Source organism: Equus quagga, chromosome 19 (genome assembly GCF_021613505.1).
Source record: "Equus quagga isolate Etosha38 chromosome 19, UCLA_HA_Equagga_1.0, whole genome shotgun sequence".
Lineage (NCBI taxonomy): Eukaryota > Metazoa > Chordata > Mammalia > Perissodactyla > Equidae > Equus > Equus quagga.
The window spans coordinates 10,663,502-10,686,544 of record NC_060285.1 but is presented as its reverse complement, the minus strand read 5'-3'; the positions used below and the strand labels follow the sequence as shown (position 1 = coordinate 10,686,544).

Genomic DNA, 23,043 nt, shown 5'->3' with positions numbered 1-23,043 from the left:
AAGGCTTGCGTGTCAGAACCTGGGTGACCCTGGGCAAGTTGCTTGACCTCTGTGGACCTCAGAGGCCTCTTCCGTAACAGGATAGTCTGGACTGGGTCCCCAGAGGGCCCATAGACTTCGTCCTCATCTAACACAGAAGCCCCCCGGCTGGAGCGAGGAGATCTGGCATTCCTTGAGTGGGTCCTCTCAGCCCACCCTGTCCTAGGCCGAGAACTCTATGATGTGGGCGCTTGTTACCGATGGGGAAACCGAGGCACGGGTTGTATTGTTATGTGGGTGGTCTGGCCTGGGTGGCCAGGGAAAACTCTCTGGAAGGGTGAGACACTCTGAAGTGTGATGGAGAATGATGGTAAAACTTTCGCCCATCTGTACGTTTTGCCAAAGCTGCCTGCCCGTTCTCCACGCTCCCATTCAATCCTCGCATCGCTCTGGGAGGCGGAGACTCTGACCACCCCTAGTTCCGGGCGGGTGTGGGGGAAGCTGAATGGGGGAGTGGAGAGAGGGCCTTGCTCAGGTCACTCAGGGAGTAAGCTGGGTCCGAGTCCGAATTTGACCAGCTCCTAGTTTCTAGGGAAAGGTCATCCCAGGCCAGCAGAGCACTCCCGGACTGGCTCACTCTGGGAGCCCAGTCAGGCCTCCCTGGTCCCACAGGGGCCCTGAGAGCCTGTGCAGAGGGCTGGGAGGGCCGGAGGGGAGGCGGACTTGGGCCAGGCAGGTGGGACAGCAGGGGAGGGGACTTCAAAATACCAGAGTCATAGAGCCCAGAGGTTTTTGGCCAAGAGAGTTTCTTAAAGTAGACCAGCCCATTCTACAGATGGGACAAACTGAGGCAGCCCAGCTGCTTAGATAAGAAATTAGACCAGGACACAGCTGGCCTGCCTCAGAATGCTAAAGTCCCAGCAGCCCTGAGGGGTGAGGACCAGAAGTGGGGAAAAGGGCACTGGGGGTCCAGCGAGCCAGGACCATCCCAGCAGGCTGTGCCCTGGGGACAGAGGACTGTAGGGGTCTCTCCCACCCTCTGTTCCCCCCTCACTCACCCCCCAGCACTCAGTAGTCACCAGGGTGGAATATTTTAGCACCTATAGAAAAACCGCCACAGACGGCCGTGGCAGCTGTTGCTAAGGAGACGCTCCCAAAATAGCCCCCCTCCGCCAACCTTTCCTGCTGCTGCTCCTGCTGTGGGGAGGGGAGGAGGCCAGGCGGGGAGGGGGTGGCACACGAGCCCTGGCCCCAGGTTCACCCACCCTCCCTGGCCCCTGATGCCCACACTGGCCAAAGACCCAGGCAAGTCCAAGACCCGGACAGCCACAGGTCTGCAGAGGGGACAAGAGCTAGCCTGAGCATGGCTGTGGCCTCAACCACAGTCCTCAGCTGGGGAAGAAAGTCACTCAGATGAGGGGAGAGCGAGGAAAAAAGAGCTTTTGCACCCAAGACCCCCAGCACGCTCCCACACATGCACAATCACAGACCTCCCCCTTTTACACATCCACTTGTGCACATCACACGTACAAACCCACAAATGCCCACCTAGATATTCATATACACCATGAAAGACACAAATAGACGCATGGGTAAACACATATGCCACAAATACACAACACACACCTGCGAACACACACCGCACAGCCATAAATACACACATTTACATACACATCCTTAAATACTCATTCCAAGTACACACGCACACACACACACACACCAATGTATGCATATCTGACACATGTACACATACACACACACCAATGTATATACAACTTCACAGTACACGAACGCACAACTGCCCAAAGATGCCCAGCATGTAGCATTCAAAGGGCATTGAGTGAGTTACCCGTGGGCTCTGTCCAGGGCCACGTCCTGGGACCCCCAGACATCCTCACTTAGCGGCAACCTCTGCTATCCAGCACAGAGTGGAAGATTAGCAGGTGTACAGAGGGTGGGTGGAGGCTGATGTCTCTGTGGACCCCTCTAAGTGGGTGGTCTGGGGACCAAAGGCTCGCTGGTGCCCAGGAGAGCTGCCCTGGCCCATTCCTTCAGAAGCAGAAAATGGGGGGAGGGAACTCCCGCCTGCAGACTGGAAACCTCTGGACACGGAGCATTCGGAGCCTCAGGTTCACGGTGCAGCTGGTTCTTACCAAGGCTGCACTTGGGGCTGGGGTGATGATGAGGATAAGAAGGCAACAGAGTGACAACGGTGATGGTCCTTGACACGTGCACAGCACTTTACAGTTTATAAGCCGCTTTTACACTCGCTATTTCACATACTTGGTAACAGCTGCTCTGAGGTTGGTGGTAGTGTCCCCATCTCTGAGACCCAGACAGGAGAGGGGGCTTGAAGACCACACAGCAAGTTACTAGCAGGGCTGGAACCAGAACACGAGGAGGTGCCAGCTCCAGTCCTACGTGCCTTCCGCTCGGCTGCGCTGCGCAAGCTGGGAAGCAGGCCACGAGGGCTCCGCTTTGGCCCTCATTTCGCCCCATGACGTTGGGGAGCAGCCAAGCCCTCCATCTCCCCACCTGGAAAGCTGAGAGTGAATCCCCAGGGGTGCATTCAAGCGGCAGTTTGTGGCCACAGTCAGGGCTGGGGAGGGGTGCTTGCCGGCTGCCCTCGGAAAGCCAGCGCAAGGACGAAGGGCGCCGGGCCGCCCCCCTCCGCGCCTGGCCGGCCGCCGTCTCCCTCCAGCCTCGTCCGTGCTCCGGTTCATCGATCCGGGCTCCGGGTCTTCGCTGGCGCCCCGTCGCTCGGGAGACGCGGTGAGCGGCTTGCGGTTGCCTTGGGAACCTCCGGGGCCGGCTGCGCAGGAGGACCAGCGCGGCGCGCGGGAGCCGGGCCTGCGCCGCGAGCCGAGAGCGCCGCTGCAGTCTCCGAAAGACACCTGTCGCCAGCGGCGCGGGGAGGGGGCATCGCGGCCAGAGGAATGTTTTTCTTTTCATTGAGGTGACTTACAAACAGCAATACATTTATCTTAAGAGCACAGCTCGATGAATTTTTACATATGTATAAACCCGTGTACCGCCGCTCGCGTCGAGAGACGGCACACTTCCAGCGCCCCAGCTGCCTTCCTGGGGCCGGGAGGTTATTTTTCATTGCCTTTCTTTTTGCACTTCTCCGGGAATAAACCGGCGAGGGAGTGATCGCCTTCGGAGGACACGGAATTTCCGTGTTTTCTCCCGGCTCTGCTTTGCCCGGCCCTCTTTGGGCCTCGTGTCCTCTAAAGGGGAGCAAGAGACTGGAGTTTGTTGCGCGGTTTATTCCTTGCAAAGCGCTTTAGAGACCTAGCTAACTGTGACCCTGGTAACGAGTCGAAGGAGTTAGCATTTGGTTTATACCGGTTGGTTACCGATGGGAACACTATGACCCGAGGAGATTAAATAAATTGCCTAAATTTGGACAGCTCGTCCGTGGTGGAGCTTGAGACTCGGACAAAGGCCTGTCTAACCTTGACGTTCATCCTCTCCTTTTTTTCTTTTTTTCGTGTTCGTTGGCCTCTTTTGAAGAGCGGTACAAACAGAAGGCTCTGGCAAGGCGGGTCGTATCATATCTCTGCGCCTTTGCGCATGCAGTTCCTTCTATCTGGGACTCTACCCTCTTCCCCCAGGTTTTGTCCTTGAGGCAAGCTCCTACTCATCCTTCAAAACCCCACTAGGGCATCCTTTGAAGCCTTCCTAACTGCAATACTCCCTCGCGACTCACTGCAACCCGGAGTAGTCTCTCTGAGCCTTGTCCGACCGTGCACAGGCAGCCGCCACCCACAGAGCCCCGGGGTCTCCTCGAGGCTGCGTCTACGTTCAACCTGCAGGGCGCCCAGCACACAGCTGGTCTTCAATAAATGTACTTGGAACTGAACGTGGAGGAGAGGTTTTGGAATCTGGGTTTCCATTTCTGTATAAAGGGGACCCTACACTGGCCCTGCCGCGTGTCACTCAAAACATATCGAGCCAGGAAAGAGCTTTCCGAGCACCTGGGGCGGAACTGCAAGAAGAGAAAGGCTGCCCTTGGTCCCCCGACTCGGTTAGGGAATGGACTCGTCCGCGCCTCCCGGGCGGGTCCTCGGGGCTGCCTGGGGAGAGTTCATTCCTTCCACGAGGGAGCGTCTACGCGCCGAGGGCAGAAGCAGCCATCGCAGCCCCTAGGGACGCATAGCTCCCCCTTCCTTCCAGGGCCCTGCCTGTAGATAGGCAGCCGGTTAAGCGGTGGAGTGTCCTCAGGATCGTGATTTTCACTTTACATCCACACTTTCCTTCCTCGCAGAATTTGAGGGAGTTGGCAGGATATGCAATATAGCGGTGAAATGTAACAAAGGGAAGAAAAAAGATTATATATGCATTTTTTCCCTATAATCAAGCAAGCCCCCCATTCTCTCCCCCGTAAATCTGACTTTGAACGTACAATTTGCTTTGTTAATGAGGAAAAAAGAATCCTTGTCCTTTGAACGAAGGAAATTTCCCCTCCTGGCGCCCCCTCTGTTCACTCCTATAGCAGACACCTTTTGGGTATCAGGAAAGTGAGGCCCGAGGGGTGAGGCATTTGCCCAGAACCAGCCAGCAGCAGGGACAGCATCAGCTGATGGAGCAGGCTGCCAGAGTACTGGCTCCGGCTAGACCAAGACGGGGGGCGGGGGATTTTCCTACTTCTCCACTGGGAGCTTTGAAAATACTCCACCTTGAAGATGGGGTAGGCGTGACAAGGGCAGGGCTGAGTACTAAGGACGCAGTGGGGAGAGGAGGTCTGTGTGACCTGGGGGAGCAAGAGACAAGTTTGAGCCTCAGTTTCCTCATCTGCAAAATGGGGGCGATGAGCTCCCTGTCTTGAGACATAGGGCGTATCAGTTGCATAGGGAGATTGGGAAGGCCAGATGCAAGAAGGACCGAGTAATCAGCCGGCAATACTATCTTTATTATCCTCATTAACAGACGGGGAAGCTGAGGCCCAAGGACGGGACCTGGCAAGCTCAAGGCCCCTGTGGCAGGCCCAGGACTGGATCTTGGCCCCGGGGCCACCCAGCCTGGGTTCCTTCCTCTCCGCTACCATGGTGGTCCCTCTGCAGCCCTCCCCTGGCCTTGGGCAGTTCCGCTGTGGTCCTCCCAGAGAAACAGAGGAAGGAGCAGGCTTCCAGCCTTGTTCCAGCCCCTCGCTGGCAGTCGGGGCTGCTTCTCAGGAGGACAGATGTTTCACCAAATGGCAAATGCACGTGCCTTCCCTGGCTTGGGGAGGAGGTGGGCGCTGGGGAGGAGATGCCAGCTGGTTGGGCAGGGAGAATGGTAGCCACACCTGAGGGACTTAAATAGCCACCACCTTCTCTGGGCACCTGCTGGATGGGAGGCATCTGGGTAGGGCTGCGGGAGCAGGGAGCAGAGCGGCTCATTCAGAACCTGTCACAGCCCCTCCCAGAGGGACGTGGACCATGCCCCTCACCTCTCTGGGCCTCAATGCAAAGTGAGGATTTGAAGCCTGCTTCGGAGGGTGCTGACTGAGGCTGAACAGAGAGACTCTGACTAACGTGCCTGTCCCGGGCCTGCTACCCAGTGGATGTTCAACACTTGGTAGCTATTGTTATCCCAATCTCCCTGCCAGGGCAGGAGTTCCCACTGCAGCGTCCCTGACAAATGGGCACCCACCCTCCACTCACTGCTCTCTCATGACAAGGAGCTCATCACCTCCCATGACAACCCACAGTGTAATGTAACCCTGGAGTCAGACCATGTGTCGGAATCCAGGCTCCAATATTTACTATCTGTGTGAATTTAAGCAAATTACTTAACCTCTCTGTGCCTCAGTTTCCCAGGTGTAAAATAATAAGAGTACCTCACTCCTAGTGTTGTTTAGATTATTGCCTCTCAAGTTTCATTGCACACAGATCACCCAGGGGTCTTGTTTCACTGCAGATTCTGATTCAGTAGGTCCAGACAGGGCCCGAGATTCTGCATTCCCAGCAGGTAATACAGATGCTGCTGGTCCTTGGACCACATTCTGAGTCTCAAGGGGTTGCCTTGCCCTGGGAGTCATGGTGAGGGGGCCGTGGAAGGGTCACGAGTACAGCAGTGACAGATTTCACCGTGGCAAAGCCTCTCTGGTGGTCTGTGGCCAGGCGTGGGTGTGGGAGGATGCCAATAGTTTAGGGAGAGGTGAAGGTCCTGAATGGGAGAAGGGGCTACAGGGGTCAAAAGGAGGGAGGTGGTAAGGGCCCTTACCTCATGCTGTCCACTCCTACAGATGCAGAGACCAAGGCCCAGAGCGGGTGGTCCACCTGCTCAGGCCACACAGCTCAGGAAGGACGTCTGCCCACCGGTGGTCCTTCAGCCTTCACTCTTCCTGCCTCCCGGCTTGCCTCTGGAGTCTCTCCTGGCCTGTGCTCCTCTGTAACATCTTGTCATACCAAGAAGAGGGAGACGCTAGTGAGGGCCCTGGATCCGCCTGGGCCTCTTTCATACTCGCAGTAACCCCTTTTACAGATGAAACCACCGAGGCCAAGAGGGGAAGGTACTCAGCACCTAGGCTGGAACAGAGGGCAGGCTGACTCCCCTCCTGAGAGACTTTGATCCCACTGTTCACCTCTGATAGCTCAGGGCGGGACCAGGCGGCTGTTCAATTTAACAGGCGCCAGGGTGGGGCACCCGGCTCCAGCTCCTCTCCCCACCCAACGATGGATGACCAGTTCAAACCCCAGGATGATGATAATAGCAGTGGGTCACCGTCGATGGGGTGCTTCCAGCCTGCTAGGCTCATACCCAGCCCTGGCACGCCGGACCCCTTCACCCCGGCACCGGAGTTATTAGCCCAGTGTACAGAAGAGGGAACTGAGGCAGAGAGGGCCCAGCGGCTTGCCAAGGCCGTGCGCGGGAGGACCGCGGGTGCCGAGGGGCGCAGCAGAGGCCCGGGCTCCCGCGGGCACCTCTCGGAGCCGGGCGCGCCGGCGCGGGACCTCGCAGGCCCAGGGTGGCCTGGGCGGCGGGCAGCGGGCCGGAAGCCCCCCGGCCTGGCCCGGCCGCCCCGCCCCGGGACCGAGTTGCTGGGACGGGCCGGGAGGCGGGATCTCGGGCGGGGCGCTTCCTGGCTCCCCCGGCGGCGGCCGGCCTGGCCACGTCACCGCCCGGCCAGGAGCGCGCGGGAGGAGCGGCGGCGCCCGGGCGGGGCGCGGAGCTCGGGGGCGCGGGCAGGGGCGCGCGGGGCCCAGGGCCGGGGACGTGGCAGCCGCCTCGCCCGCACGAAGTTCCCCGGAGTTGCCTGCGCGTGGGCTCAGGGCCGGCGGGCTGGACCATGAACGTGTTCCGTATCCTCGGGGACCTGAGCCACCTCCTGGCCATGATCTTGCTCCTGGGTAAGATCTGGAGGTCCAAGTGCTGCGCAGGTGAGGGGCGCCCCCGGCGGGAGGCGCGCGACCCGAGGGACCTCACCTCCGCCGGCCAACCCCATGGGGGCCCCTGAATCGGTTCAGGGTGGGGGCTTCGGCTTGGGGGTGCTTGAAACTGTTTTTGCACAGCTCAGTTTCCAAAGAAAACTTAAAGTCGTACCTCATCAGAGAAGGAGGACCCTGAAGACTACGGAGGGTGGGCTGCGCCTGCTTCCCTCCTTCCCTCCCACCCTTGGCGTCGCCACTGCTAGTTGAAAGAGGAGGAGGAGAAGGAAGTGGACTCCCTCCAGCCAGTCCTCCCCTTGGCTCCTCAGGAGCAGCACCCGCTTGAGGCCGTTGTTTTCTCTATTCCCGCTCAGGCCAGGATGGGGGACTTGAGGTGGGGGGACTGGGGAAGTACGCACACAGGAAGTGGCCCCCAACTCTTAGTCTTCTCTTTTCTTGCACCCCCTACGCCCCTCCCAGACATCCTCCCAGGCTGGGCCCCTTTCCCTCCCCCACTGCACGTGGCACAGGCGGCTGTGATGTGGCAAGCGGGCACAAGCCCGGCCCAGGTGGGCATGGAGCTGCCCTTGAGCAGAAGCCCAGGGAGAGCGGGAGGGGTCCTCCTCTTGCCCAGCAGTCTGACTGCCCTGCTGGGGGTTTGGGGAAGTTTCAGGGCTGGCCTGGCGGTGGCCAAGCAGACCCAGTGCCTAAGAGGCTGCCCAAGCCTCCTGCAGCCATCTTTGTCCGCTGGTGTCCAGGAGGCGCGGGCCTTCTGCTTGGCACTGAGGTGACGGGACGTAGAGACGAACGCAGGCTCCTGGTGGGGGTCCAGGAGGCAGAGAGCAGACCCCTGAAGGCTTCATGGAGGCAGCAGCTCTGTGCTGGCTCCTGGCAGATGGGCAGGGCCTCGCCCAGGCAGGGGGTGTGCTGTGAGGAGGGCGCTGGGGGTGTAAAACCCAGGGGCCACAGAGGGCAGGGCATGTCCAGGGAAGGGTGAGCAGCCTGATTCGGGGGGGGTCTGGGGAGGAGATGAGACCGGGGGGTGGGTGGTCCAAATGTGAAGGGGCTAGGGGGTTGGGACTGGGGGTCCATGGAAGGTTTGTGAGCAGGGGACGGGGCTCAGAAGGGGACCTGAGGCAGGTCACTCTGGAAGTTATGTGGAGAGAGGAGGCGGAGAGAGCAGTGTGGAGGCTGCCAGCCTGGGCGGCTTGGTGCGTGGGAGGGTGGTGTGAAGTCAGTCGGAGGCAGTGGTTCTAGACCTGGAGGCCGTTCAGGTTTGGGGTCTCCGGATAGAAAGGCACTCACGGCCCTTCAGGTTCCCACTCAGGGAAGTGGGCTGGGATGCTGAGAGGGGAGATCAGGGGCAGAAGGCTCCAGCAAGGGGAAGGGACCTGTCCCTGTGCTTGCACGGCTGGCCCTGGGCCCGGTGAACAGCCACGACCGGGAGGGGGCGCTGTTCCCCAACCCACTGGACTAGGCACGTGGCGTGAAACGCCGACTGAGATGCTGGCCTGTGGAGCTGACTCTAGCGGTGGGAGAGTGCTGACAAGCAACAGTCCCAGCAACCGAGTAAATGATAGGGTTTGTTAGAGGAGTGAGCGCTCTGGGAGAAGGAAAAGGGCAGCTGGGTGGCGGGGCGTGTGTATGTGGAGAGGGATCGGCACAGGCCTGGTTGAGATCTGAGGAGCTGAGGGGCCTGCATGCCAGCCCTGTCAGCCCTGAGGTCACCCCCACTGACCCAGCCCTGAAAGCAGGAGACTGGGGCTTCGTTCTCGCTCCACCACTGACTCACTGTGTGACCCTGGGCCTCAGTTTCCCCATCCGTCAAGTGGGAGGGAGGGCTGCACCCAGTCCGCGGGTCCCGAGTGTGCTCAGTGGACCCCCGAAGGACTCTGGCCAGGCGGCAGCTCCTGTTCTCTTCTGCGTCCTGGGTCTCCCTGCGCGGCTTGCTTTGGTGGAAATTAATCACTGCTTTCAGAAGAGCGTGGAAACCGCAGTGCGCAAGATCGCCGGGGCTCCCAAAGCACTCAGGAAAATGTGAGCGAAGCCTGGGGGCCTGGCAGGCTGAGGACGGAAAGAGGGGAGGGTGGGGAAGACCGTGTGAGGTGTGAGGGGGTAGCCAGCGTCACCCCCAGGGCTGCCTCCTGCACCCCCCTAATGGGGCTGAGGGCCTCCTGGCCAGGCCTCTGCAAGGGGGCTCAGGGAGGTGGCAGAGCAGCAGGCTCAGCCCGCAGAGCTGCCTCGAGTCCTTATTGCCTCCCAGACTCCACCCCCGAGGGGGCTCCTTCACCCACAGCAAGCCCCCCCAGCAAGGAGGCGCCCACGGTCTCACTGAATCCTATTTCGTCCTGTCAGTCTGCGCGTCGGTGTGAGGCTGCCCATCTCACAGATGAGGAGGGTGAGCTCACGCTTGCCATGCGAGGACGAAAGCCGGCACAGGGCCCCAGCGCTCTCCAGAATGTTAGGGGCTTCAGCGGCGTTCATCCTCAGGGGTTCAAATTGTCCCCCTCCCCAAAATGTCCAGCACCAGAGGAATCGTTAGAAAAGGCACAGTTCAGGCATACAAAGGACCCAGACCCTGAATCAGGTAATGTCACTTCTCGGTGCCAAACTCCCCAGTCGTTCCCTTACATTTAGAATAAAATCCAGACTATCACCATGGCTGGAGGGAGGGGGTGAGGGGGGAGTGATCAGATCGGGCCGGCGAGGCAACGGGAGTGGCCCAGGCAGGCCCTCACGAACCAGGATAAGGATTTGGGTCTTTATTTTAAGGGCATTTGGGAGCCACTTAAGGACTTTAGGCAGAATTTTATTCTAAAAATAGCCGATTGGTTGCTGGGTGGAATTAGGGGAGGAGTGGGCAGCGAGGGCAGACTTGGGGTCACCAGTTGGATCATTGGGGTAGGGCGGCAGGGCTGAGTGAGGGGCACTGGAGTGGGGGCAGTGGGGCTGAGCAATATGGAGGGGGAGGAAGAAAGGGGAGAGAGACTCAAGGATGGCCCTCAGTTTTCTAGCTGGAGCACAGACGGGACTATGGTGGCATTTATGAAGGAGGGGAGATAGGGGAAGGAGGGGGTTCGAGGGGAGATGACAGGAGTATATAGGTCAGAACTCGGAGGAGAGTCCAGAGCCAGAGTGTCTCTGGCATGTGGGATGAGATGGCACAGGGACGGGGAAGAAGAAATGTCGCTCTCCAAGGACCAGGTGGCAAGGAGGACAGGAGCAACCAGAGGAGGTGAGAAGCCAGCAGTCTGGACAGTCGTGGAAGCCAGGGGAAGAGTGTGGCTTGAGGCAGATGGAGCGCTCAGCTGGCTTTGGAGATTGGGCGGCGGAGGACAGAGCTGACCTTTGGATGCAAAGCCGTGGGTGGCGTTGATGGGAGTGGTTTGGTGAAGTATCCAGACTGGTGTGGGCTTGACAAGGCAGGAGACGCGGCGGGGCATCCGCTGGCCTCGGCCAGCAACCTCCATGATGTATCAAAAAAGTGGCCAAAAGGAGACAACGGAGCATGATGGCTAAATGCAGCTTTGAGTCCTGGATTGGATCCTGGAACCGAAAAAGGGCGTCAGTGGGAAAACGGGTGAAATCTGAATGAAGTCTGGAGTTCAGTCAATAGTGCTGTACCAATGGGAGCTTCTTCGTTCTGGTGAATGTTCTGTGATTATGCAAGATGTTAGCGTGAGAGGAAGCCGGGTGAAGGGTATATGGGAGCTCTCTCGACTGCCGTTGCACCTCTTCTGTAAATCTAAAATTATTCAAAATAAACAGTTAAAAAAGAAAGAGGCCAAAGCAGGTCAGGAAATAGCCTGGAAAGTGTGACCCCGGTTTTATCAGCTCGATGCGTCCCTACATGTCATATGCGTGCACATATGTGTCGTGTGCACGTGTGCGCCAGCGAAGATCTGGAAGGATGCACACTGGGGCTGTGGGGTTCTTGTGACTGCTGGGTTTTTTATTTATATCTTCATGTATTATCTGGTTTTTGTTTTACAGAGGGTAAAAATAGTTATAACTTTTATAAGTAGAAAGTGCATTTTTAATCCTTAAAATTTGGAAAATAAAATAGAATGTTCCCCTGGCCCTGTGCCTTCCAGTCTCCCTGGTGAATCAACACCTTGTAAAATCAGTGAGTTGTTCTCTAAAAGATAGAGCCTTGGGGACTGTCAGTGGAACTCTGCGGGTGGAGCGAAGAGAAGCCTCGACACCCCCCACCGAGCCCAGCTCACACCACCCCCGACGCCCTCCCCAGAGCAGGAACTGAGGCAGGCGCACGAGGGGCCGCTGGGAACGCGGCGTTCGTGTCTTTATTTGGAGACCGGGAGACAGATTACAGCCTAATGAGAGGAACACAGGCTCAAGTGATCCAGTTGGAAGGGGTGTTTCCTAAGTGTCGGAGAGTGACAGTGCCCTGGACAGGGTGTCGTCATTAAGTGTGACTGGACGCTCTGTGGGCCCTTCGAGCTCAGGCTCGGGGCTCCTCGAGGCTGTGTGGGCCTGGGGGTCGGTGTTCTCATTGTCTTCTATCCCCATCTGGCCATAGGTATCTCGGGGAAGAGTCAGATCCTTTTCGCTCTCGTCTTCACCACCAGGTACCTAGACCTGTTCACCAACTTCATCTCCATCTACAACACAGTAATGAAGGTGAGGGGATGGGTGGCCGTGGAGGTGGGGCCTGCCGAGCACCCCCAACCCTGAGACCGCAGGCTTGGGAACTCAGGCCGTGGAGCCAGGCAGACCTGGGTTTGACTCTGGGCTTGTTGCTGTTAGCATCTGCGGGACCTAGGCTTGTGCAAGGCCTCTGTGTGCCTCAGTTTCCTCATCTGCAAAATGAAGATACTAGTACTTACCTCAGAGGGTTTTGTTGTGAAAGTTAAATGAGGAAATAAATATAAATATGCAATAGCTGTCATATATTAAACATTCAATAAAGGTTAGCCATTGTAATGGTTAAAAAATACACAAAAAATCAAACGTGGAACCCTGAGCTTTCAGAGAACTCATTCATCCATCCATCCAAAAAATATTTATCGAGCCCCTGCTGTGAGCCAGGTACCTGAAGACGACGAGGAGGCTCCCGTTCTCTAGGAACTGACATTCTAAGTGGGGAGACAGATAATAAAACAAGCAAGAAAAACTTTGTTTAGGGTTAGGGATAATTAAAAACTAATTAAAATAGGGTGATGTTTCCTTCGATTATTAAAAAAAGTTTTAAAAATAGGGTTACGTGATGTAGAATGAAGAGGGGGCTGTTCAGGGAGGGTGCTCAGGGAGGGCCTCTCCGAAGAGCTGACGTGAAAGCCAAGATCTGAGCGGCACAAGGAACCAGCCGTGTGAAGGAAGAGCTTCCCAAGCAGAAGGAATAGCTTGTGCAAAGACCCCCAAGACAGATACGAGCTCAGGGTACTCGAAGGACAGACAGAAGGCGGGCGCGTGGGGAGCTCAGCAGGAGAGGTCTGCCCGCTGGTGGTGGGGATGCTGGCAGAGGGCTGGGTGAGGACAGGTGGCGCAGGTTAACAGTTCAGACTTAATTTTGTGCTGGGAAGTTGTTGCTTTGAAGCACGGCCATTTCACAGAAGGAGAAACTGGGCATCTCTCATTTCCGCTCTGATGTCCCAGGCCCTGGGCCGTAATTGTTAGGTCATGCTTCTGAGCTTGTAACCAACCATCCTGCTCTTTAAGGCAACAGAGAAGAAGGAGCCCAGGTTTCAGAGTCAGAAAAGTAGGATGTAACTGCTTGGATTCTGGTTACAAAGACTTAAATTATTTTAAAGAGGTAATGGTTTTCATAAGATGAAATCTGGAGGTGGGGGCTCCAGGGCTGGGATGGCAGCTTCTTTTTAATTTTCTGCTCTGTCATCTTTAGTGTGACAGGACTCATGGTTGTTTGACCTATGCAGTTGCTCAGAAGGGCCCCATGCTTGGTTGAATGCTCTGCTCTTGCCATCTTGGAATTCTTAATTTTTGAACTAGAGGCCCTGCAAATGATATAGCTGGTCCTGAATGTGATAGCTATTGTCCAGCTTGCCTCAGGGTCACAAAATGGGTGCTAAAGCTCCTACCATCATATCACATTCTAGGTGGGGAGGAGGAGGAAGGTGAGAACTAGCAATAGGGTGCCTGCCAGCTAGGTAAGCCCTTTTTAAAGTGCTTTCCCCAAACTCTACCCAGTGACTTCCATCTACATGTTACTGACCACCCTTATCTGCAAAGGAAGCTGGGAAATATAGTTTTTAGTTGGGCACATTGTCTAACAGGAATCCTGTTTTTAAGGAAGAAAGGCTACATGGGGGAAATCCTACCTACCTATCTTGCAGGGCTATTGTGAAGATTACATGAGATAATATATGTAAAGTGCCTAGTACCCAGAAGATATTTGACCAAAGCGAGTTCTCTTTCTCCTCCGTATCAGAGATGTCCTTTTAGGGTTCTGGGCAACTTATTCCTAGAATTGATGGAATGGAGGATGCTGTTACTTGCGGGGTGTTGAACTCAGTGTCAACTTCAGTCTGAGGTCTTAAAATCACTATCTACTTAAATCCAACACACAAGTAGCAAAAACCATAAGCCAAGGGTCTGCCTTGGGCAGTCCTGCCAGGGACTGCAGACCCAGCTGTTGGCATGGCTGCATGAGCTCTAGGAAACTCAGAGGCCAATTTCTTGGTGACGGATGGTAATTAGTCTTTGGGTGGTGAACATGATGTAGTCTACACAGAAACTGAAATATTAATGATGTACACCTGAAATTTATATAATGTTCTAAACCAACGTTACCTCAATAAAAAAAAGAAAAAAAAAACGTGAGAAGATAAGCCACAGACTGGATGAAAATATTTGGAAAACATCTGATGAAGAAGTTTTAAAACCACTATACTCAGGTCCTTTATAGCTCCAACAGTCAGTTACTACTTTATTCTTCTTTCTTTTGTTTTTGTTTTGTTTTTTTGTGTCTGTTTTTGAGGGAGATTAGCCCTGACCTAACTGCTGCCAATCCTCTCTTTTTGCTGAAGAAGACTGGCCCTGAGCTAACAGCTGTGCCCATCTTCCTCTATTTTATATGTGGGACGCCTACCACAGTATGGCTTGCCAAGTGGTGCCATGTCCACACCTGGGATCTGAACCGGTGAACCCGGGGCTGCCGAGAAGCGGAACATGGGAACTTAACCGCTGCACCACCGGGCCGGCCCTATTATTCTTTCTTTAATGACAGTGCTAAGATTCTACAAATAAAATTTTGGCATATCACTCAAAAAAAAAAAAAAAAAAGAGGCTAGTTTCCACTTGCGTGAAACACAGACGTGATCACCACTTGACTGAATCATGCACTTGTTCCAGCGTTTGTTTCGTGCCAGGCCCCGAGTTAGGGGCTGGGAGTCAGACGTGCTCAGCATACGGACCCTCCTGTGGAGTCCCCCTCGCAGGGGAGACAGACTGTACGTAGACAGAGCACATGCAATCCTGGTGGCAGTGAGCAATTTCACATGGAGCTATGGTGACAGTACGTGTGCTTCATTCTGGTGCGAAAAGAATTTGAGGAAATAATGTAACCTGAGTTTTGAAGTACAAATAGGAGTTCTCTAGGCCAATGTGGTCCTGGACCAGCACCATCAGCGTCACCCAGGAACTTGCTAGAAATGTAAATCCTTAGACCCACTCAGACCTGTTAAATCAGAAACTCTGGGGGCAGGGGAAGGGCAGCCATCATGTGATTTCGATGCACATTCAAGTTTGAGAACCTCTGGCCTAGAAGGGTAAAGACTAGATCATAAAATCCTTATATGATGGAGGACAGCTACTGTAATTAGAGAGAGCTTTTCTGTAGGAGCGACGATCAACTGATTGAAGGGATGTTGGTCCTTGGAGAAGAATGCTCACAAGTCACTGATGCAGTGGCCAGCCCAGTAGCGTAGTGGTTAAGTTCACACACACTGCTTCGGTGGCCTACGGTTCACAGGTTCAAATCCTGGGTGCCAACCTACACACCACTCATCAAGCCATGCTGAGACAGTGTCCCATAACAAAGTAGACGAGGACTGGCATGGATGTTAGCTAAGGGCCAATCTTTCTCACAAAAAAAAAAAAAAAGCCTGGGAACGCCACTGCTGAATTCCTTGACGAAGACCAGTCCCAGTTTTTTTGCCTAACGCTCTCCTAGGCCTATGAGTCTCCATGGTAGCACAATCAGTCCCAATTAGAAGCATGGAGTCACTCAACAGAAAGGTCATGAGCTTCATGTTTTAGGCCACTGACCTAAGAGAAGTTGCGGACACATATCACCTCTCCCACTTGAAGGCAGAGCACTAGCCCCTGAGTAGGTCCCAACTCAGGGTGGCCTTGAAGCCCAGCAAATAGGCTGGGAAATGACTTCCTTGATTCCCATGTGTCTCTCCCTTTTCAGGTGGTTTTTCTCCTCTGTGCCTATGTGACGGTGTACATGATCTATGGGAAATTTCGGAAAACGTTTGACAGCGAGAATGACACATTCCGCCTGGAGTTTCTTCTGGTCCCAGTCATTGGCCTCTCTTTCCTTGAGAACTACAATTTCACTCCCCTGGAGGTAAGGGAAGGGACCCAGAGTACTAATACCCCAAGGGAAACATGCTCCCTAACATTCTTCCCTCTGGACCCTTAGTAACAACTGGGCTTGCCTTCTGCTACAACTGTGACTATTACTCACATACTGTTCAGTTCTAAGTTTAGAAATTGGCAACAAGCTCTTCACACTGCTCCACTTGAAAATGGGCACGTCTAGACAGTCACGCTCTTAAAGCAGGCATCACAGCACCACTGCCACATGAGCTAAGGTATGCCAAGTGCCCAGCATCCAGAAGACATTTGACCAAAGCGAGTTCCGTTTCTCCTCCGTATCAGAGATGTCCTTTTAGGGTTCCGCGCATCTTATTCCTAGAATTGGTGGAATGGAGGATGCTGTTACTCGCGGGGTGTTGAACTCAGTGTTCTATAGAAATGTTCACGCTATGTTGTGAAGAGAGCAGCATACTTGAACCTTTTAAAAAATATTTTGCATTTACAGAGAAAGGGGTCGAATGATGTACCGATTAAAATTATTAAAAATTTCAAGAATGTGATTTTTCGCTTCACTGTACTCTCGTTAACGTATTATGGTAACTAAGTTCTCTTAAAAAGATGGTCCCCTTCTTGGCCTTCATCAGCTTCCTCTGGCCATTTCTCTTCGGCTCAGATCCTCTGGACATTCTCCATCTACCTGGAATCAGTGGCCATCCTACCCCAGCTCTTCATGATCAGCAAGACTGGCGAGGCAGAGACCATTACTACTCACTACCTGTTCTTTCTTGGGCTGTACCGGGCACTCTACCTGGCTAACTGGATCAGGCGGTACCAGACCGAGAATTTCTATGACCAAATCGCAGTGGTGTCTGGAGTAGTACAAACCATCTTCTACTGTGACTTCTTCTACTTGTATGTGACCAAAGGTAGGTGCTGGGAGAACAGGGTGGTTGCTGGCACTGGCCTACGGAGTTACTATTCAATTCAAGGGGATGTGGAAGAGAACAGAGGCACCTCGTGGTGCTTACATCCTAATGTGGGAAGAAAACAAGTATTTTCAGGGAACAAGCGCCATGAAAAAAATAATACAGACCAAGAACATACTGTATTTACTGCGCACACAGTGTGTAGAGGGAAGACGGCTGGGGGCTAACATTTGATCTAATACTTGATTAGGAAAATATAGGAGAAAAATGTTCTACAGAGAACAGCGTATGTATAAGCCCCAAGGCAGGAACCAGCTTGGTGTGACAAGGAACAAAAAGCCTATAAACCTGGAGAGTGAATCAGGTCAAGCAAGGACAGCCACAGAGGACCTCATAAGCTAGGATAAGGGGTGTGCATTGTATTGATGGCAAAGTGTTACTGGAAGGTCATTTAAAGAACCACTCCACCAGATGCCCTGCAGGGTAACAAGCAGCCAAAGCAGGGAGACTAGTTATGGGGCAGCTCCAACTGTCCAGGAAGAGGTCTTCAGTGGAAACAGAGACGTGGACAGATCTTGAGTGGAGTTATGAAGGACTGATGGACTGGATGTGTGGTGTGGAAGAGGCCACCTGCTAAGTTTATGGCCTAAGGAGGGAAGTGGTGGTGGTGGTGGTATCAGTAACCAAGACAGGGGTCAGTGAGTCTGTAGTTAACCTGCAATGCAGCTTCCCCCTTGGCTTTAACACCTGACTGTTGACTGTGAGCTGGGCATTAGAGATACTAAGATCATGCACAAAGTTAGGAAGGAGTCCTTCCATCAGTGTGGTAAACTCCAATTTCATCTCCATTTCCTTCTAGTCCTTAAAGGAAAGAAGTTAAGTCTTCCAATGCCAATTTGAGGGCCCTCAGAGACGTTCTACACCTCAAGGACAGAGAGCAAACTACACGAAATGTTCTCCTGGGTGACTTACACAGACCAAACGTTACAATCAAAGCCAGAAAAATGCTTAGTGTGGATCTCAGCAAAGCATGATCATTCCATCTAGAAGACATTCTCATCAGTATCTCCCTTCAAGAGGTAATGAAAAACCTGGGCCAATCACACCAATATGGTGCCTCACAACATCAAGAAACCTTAGGTGACAAACCCTCGAATGGGTCAAATAAACTTGCTCTCCAAGGGCCTAGTGGGAGACTCATGCTAAGGAACAGTCAGTCCCAATCTGAAAAGACATGCTTCCATGCATAAGGCGAATGTCCCAAATGAAGACCACAGTCCAGTATCACAAGCACGCTGTTGTGGTACTTTTCACTTCCTGGGTAGGAGACCACCAAATTTACCGAGTCAAGCCACAAAGGTGATGGCCTACAGGTGTGAAATGTAACCTGCCTTCAAGCCACAAGCAAACCAAACTTACCACCTTTGGTTAGATTTAAGTAGTTTCATGTCTCACCTTTAAAACTGACTTCATTCTTACTGTCACTCACAGTAGCCCCATAATCAGTACTTTAGTCCAAATAACCACCTCTGTGGGTACCACCAGCAGGACGATCATTTTACTGATGAGGAAAAGGACACCTAAGCCTTTACCTACCAGGTAGTCTGCCTTGCTGCTTTCTAATTCAAACCTTTACATTAAGAGCAATCAATCCCACCTCCCTTCCACCATTTTAAGTGCAAAGGTGATTAGTCAATCCAACATCCTCAACTTTGGTCTTGAAGCAAATAAAAACTTATAAGGACCACCCTTGGACTATAGTCAATTTTTAAGCAATAAAAAATTCACACCTTATTGTCAACAGTGTTTTATTTATACCTACAAAAGAAAACAAGATGGTATCAAAAGGACAATTTACAAACTAAGAATAGTAACATAGCTCTTAGCATCCTGTGCCTGAACATCACACATCTACAAACCTTTCAAGTCTTAACACAACAGGAATGTGTTCAGAGACCAGCAGACATGAATAGAGCACTGATCCCAAGCAAAAGCCACCAACCACCCAGCCAGCCATCTTTTAGAGAAGTCCACAAAATGAACTGTTAGGGAGGGATTGGGGAGTAGCAGCCCCATAGCTTAACATTGAGATCTTTTCTAAATGAGTCTCCACCATGACTGCAAAAACTAGCATCAGATGAGGACTCTTCTGCTCATGTTCTGAAGCAGAGAGAACCTGAATCATAAGTGACAGACACAGAGGCAGAAGAGTTACTCCAGAGCTATACAGGAAAAACTGCTAGATCTCAGCTGTGCTCAGGCCACTATAGCTTTTGAGATTTGGAATATGCTGTTACTTAGACTTTAAGATTGCAACATCTCTGGTGGAAAAAAGCAAGCAGCAGACCAAACACCCATTGCTTGCCCAGAGACCTTGCCTGCAAAGGGATGCTTTTAAGACCTGCAAGAGGAGGACACCCCCTGTGGTAGTACCTCTGTGTTTAAAACAAAAAACGAGTTTTGGTGTAGAAAGAAATGTCTACAATGGACTGGTCAGTGCTTAGGCAACATTTGGGGGGGAAGGGGGGCGGATACTTTGGTTTGAAAAAACAGAGCAGTTTTGCCATGTTTTTCCTGTGCCTACCATCCTCCCTTGGCCTCAACTTCTGTAAGAAGGGGGGGAAAAAGAGAAGTAAAGTTAAGAAAGAAGAAAGTGAAAAAAACAAAAAAAGATGTCAAAGTTCTTACATGCATATATTTCAGCTTATGCTGACAACCTACCTGTACGTTGCACATTCAACCATACTTTCAGAACCCCTCAGAAACAATCCCTTCTCTCTCCCTGAAGAATTTTAAAAGGAAAATAAAACAAAAATCCCAAATATTTAGATCTTACAAACCAGCAAGCACTCTCAGGCCTTAGCCAAAGAATGCAATGGAGCCTTCCTCCTTTAACTACATTATTAATGAACAATACTGGTAACAGCATAAAAAAAAACTAATAGTCCCACAGTGGATATGAAAGAGGTTTCTGGGGCTGTCTGATCTCCCTGTTCTGTTATGGTGAAAACAAGAGCAGAAGATTCTTTCTAGGCTTGTCTATTACACGAAGTCTCAGGAAAAGAGTATTATTGTGAAGGGGCAAACTCCCCTCCCTTCAGATGGAGGAAAAGCGAAAGGACTCCGGCTTCAGTCCTCTGTCACTTTTCTTAAGCACTACCTACCTGTAACAAAGCTGAGTGCAAAAGGATGCCGAGGAAAACCTGCATCCCAAAGCTGTTAGAAAGCACTGCAGAGAACAGAGTGTGAACACAATTAAGAGTTCTTTCTTAATAAACCCTTAACATTCTTTATTCAAGATAACTTGGCCAAAAGGGCTGACTAGCTGGCAAAGAGTTGCTTTTATTCTAGCTCTACAGATACTGAGCTTAAAAAGAAAACTTGCCCATTCAGTATATTCGGTTTATAATTAAAGGTCGTTTTTACACTGCAGGTGAATGCATACTTAACTGGCTAATAAAATAAATTTCCAGTGAGCACGTATGTTCATTCTGCTCACAGCAGCTGTCTGGTTGGAAAATGAATTTCACAGATGGTCCCTGGTTATACGGGGAAGAAAAATAGGCAGCTTCCACCAGATGCTGAGATGCTACATTTAACCATTGCAATAAACACTTGGGGTTTTTAATTAAAAGATACACTTAAAAAACTCAGACTCAGCAATTCAATTTCTAACCTGACACTAAAACGGTTATTTTTCAGTAATTGGGAAGGGGAAAGGCAAGGTGTAAGGGAGACAAAACCAATTAGAAATTTTTTTAAACTGTCAAATGCACTTAACAAGCAATCAGCCAAAACAACATGGCAAAGCACTGTCTGAAAAACTCATCAGGCCTTGAGGAACCCTGTTCCAGCGTGAAAAATGTTAAAAAGCATTAGAGAAAGTGTGCAGGGAGCTCCCTCTCGGTTTTCTAACCCAGTAATGAGAGCAATTTAAAGCAAAGATGCCATCTTCTTCTGCAGAATTCAACCCTCCACCCTCCCCCACCCCAACTCAGGACAACAAAATATGGGCTCCCACAAAAGGGCCTAATACCTTACTTTTTCTTTTAAGATGAAAAATAGCTCAAATATCCTCAACATGCAAGAAGTTGGGGGGGGAATCTTCCAGTCGGCTGTGTGTGTGTGTGTGTGTATATATATATATATATATATTTTTTTTTTTTTTTTTTTTACAAAATCTGTTATTACAGACTGGATCATTTTGGTGGGCAGAAGAAACCTGGCAGTGAATTCTAACTAACCTGCATGAAAGACAAATCACAATGGTTGGGGAAAAAATAAAAATAAAAAAGAAAGGAAAGGGGAAGAGAAAAAAAAAGGGGAAAGACAGCGCTCCTTTAAATGTAGTTAAGTTTGCACAAGTCACTACCACTTGAGTGGTTTCATTTACGTGAAGGAGGAGGGGGAGGAGGGGGAGGAGGGTATTGGTAGGCAGTCTGCCCCATGTAACCTATCATATTGGTAGCTCCTGGAGGCTGTGCAAACTGTTGTGACATCAGTGGCTGTGGCTGCTGCCCAGACCGGCCTATCCCACTAAACTGCTGGCTAGAGCTCTGTGAACTTCTCCCAGTTGAGGTGGTGCTACTAGCCCCGTAAGTGCCAGCGCCATATTCCTGGGCTGTATAGCCACTGGTGCCATAAGCAGCTGCCCCATAGGTGCCTTGACCATAGGTGTATTGGCCTGCTTGTGCTCCAAAGGCAGAATTTGGACTTCCATAGCCACTGCCATTAGCGTAACCAGCTCTATCGGTTTCACCACGATCCCGATAGCTTGTAGAGTCTCTCCGGCCACCATCCTTGACTCCTCGAAGCCTCCGGTCACACTCATCCTGATACATCAGGTTGGGATTGTTGGCTGAAGAAGTGGTCCGGTACCGAGAACGACCTCCTGATGGGAGGATACAAGGAATTTTTAATGCCAGATACAGGATTCAAATATAACCACACGTAAAAATTCTACTAGGTACAAAAGTATTCAACATTTTTTTTTAATCTTTAGCTAGGGCAGCCTCCAAATCAGTATTTAAAAAATATACCCATAATTTGACTCTTTAACAGGACACATTCCAAAGAATGATAAACATTAAAAGATACCCAACTTCCCACCATTTCAGTCCTTTCTTTATTTGAGGATTACCAAGAAACACAATCTTTAAAATGTAGGAACAATGATAAAGAGGTTTAGGTGACTTACCTTAGGTTAAAAAAAAAAAAAAAAAAAAAAGACAAGCAGCTAATATCACCATGACGGGACCCTCTCTTAGCGCACAGTGGCTCTCAAATGTTGCTTTGTAAACCTAACTGCACCAGAATCATCTCACAAGCTCTAGGAAAAAAGGCTCAGATTCCTAGCTCAATTCCAAAGCCACTTAAAAAAAAAACAAAGCTGTATTTTAAAAAACCTCTTAGGTGATCCTGATGCAGAGCTTCAACACGCAATAGGCTGAGGAAAATATAATACCAAACTGGGTCGTCAGGAAGCCCAGGTTCTAGTATATTTTGCAACTGTCCAATTTTCAGATTAAATCACACTACTGAGGCTTTCAAAGGCATTAAAAGCAACCATAATTCAGCTCAATTCTGAATACACACCATATACTTCAAAATACAAAGGTCAGTTTTACATTGTTATCTACACAAATACTCTGCTGCAAAAGTAGGACAATCCTGACCGCACTGCCCCCAAACTTCACACTGTCTTACTCAGGAGAGATTACTAAAACCTACTAGGCACTGTCCTTTATTAGCAAGCAACATACTTAAAGGTTTCACAGGAATTAAAAAACAAGACACAATGATGAAAAAAGATACCTTGGCAGTACCTGGAGAACTCCAGGACTTACCCTTACCCCCTCCGCCGCCGCCGCCTCTGTGGTCCACCAGCTGCATCAGTTTAGGATTGATAGCCTGATTAGCCTCTTCCAGCACCTTGATCAACTCTCTGGCCTGCTTTAGATTTCCTGGGGTGAAGAAGGTGTACGCGGTGCCCTTATTGGTGCTACGGGCTGTTCGGCCAATACGATGCACATAGTCCTCTGAGCTGTTTGGATAGTCATAGTTGATCACAAACTTGACATCTTCCACATCTTCAAAGCCAATGATGAGTCAGTGTGTAGGTTGATGTGGCAGGGAAAGAGAAGGTAAAGGACATGCCAACAACAGGTGGGAAGCACGAATGCAGATGACAGCAAGAGGAGAGAAGACTAAGTTAGTGACCACTCTGCATAGGAACAAAAAAAGACTCATCCCAACAG

At 51.6% G+C, this 23,043-nt stretch overlaps 2 protein-coding genes across 3 annotated transcripts in view; one reads left to right on the top strand and one right to left on the bottom strand.

Annotated features, from left to right (window-relative positions):
• The first annotated feature begins 7,109 nt into the window (after positions 1-7,109).
• On the top strand, positions 7,110-20,957 carry KDELR3 (KDEL endoplasmic reticulum protein retention receptor 3). Its single transcript, XM_046646320.1, has 5 exons — positions 7,110-7,346; positions 11,875-11,975; positions 15,730-15,888; positions 16,534-16,786; positions 17,646-20,957. Exons 1-5 carry the CDS (start codon positions 7,256-7,258, stop codon positions 17,684-17,686), a joined length of 645 nt encoding a protein of 214 aa, XP_046502276.1. The 5' UTR covers positions 7,110-7,255; the 3' UTR covers positions 17,687-20,957.
• DDX17 (DEAD-box helicase 17) overlaps positions 18,578-23,043 on the bottom strand; it is a 19,021-nt gene continuing 14,555 nt past the window's right edge. The window contains exons 12-13 of one of the 2 annotated variants that reach the window (XM_046646318.1): positions 22,633-22,875; positions 18,578-21,677 (exon numbers count right to left, since the gene is read on the bottom strand). In XM_046646318.1, coding sequence (XP_046502274.1) covers positions 21,172-21,677; positions 22,633-22,875 — 749 coding nt within the window. In that variant the 3' untranslated portion in view covers positions 18,578-21,171. The remainder of the gene's footprint in view (positions 21,678-22,632; positions 22,876-23,043) is intronic. The other variant, XM_046646319.1, reaches the window with a different exon arrangement.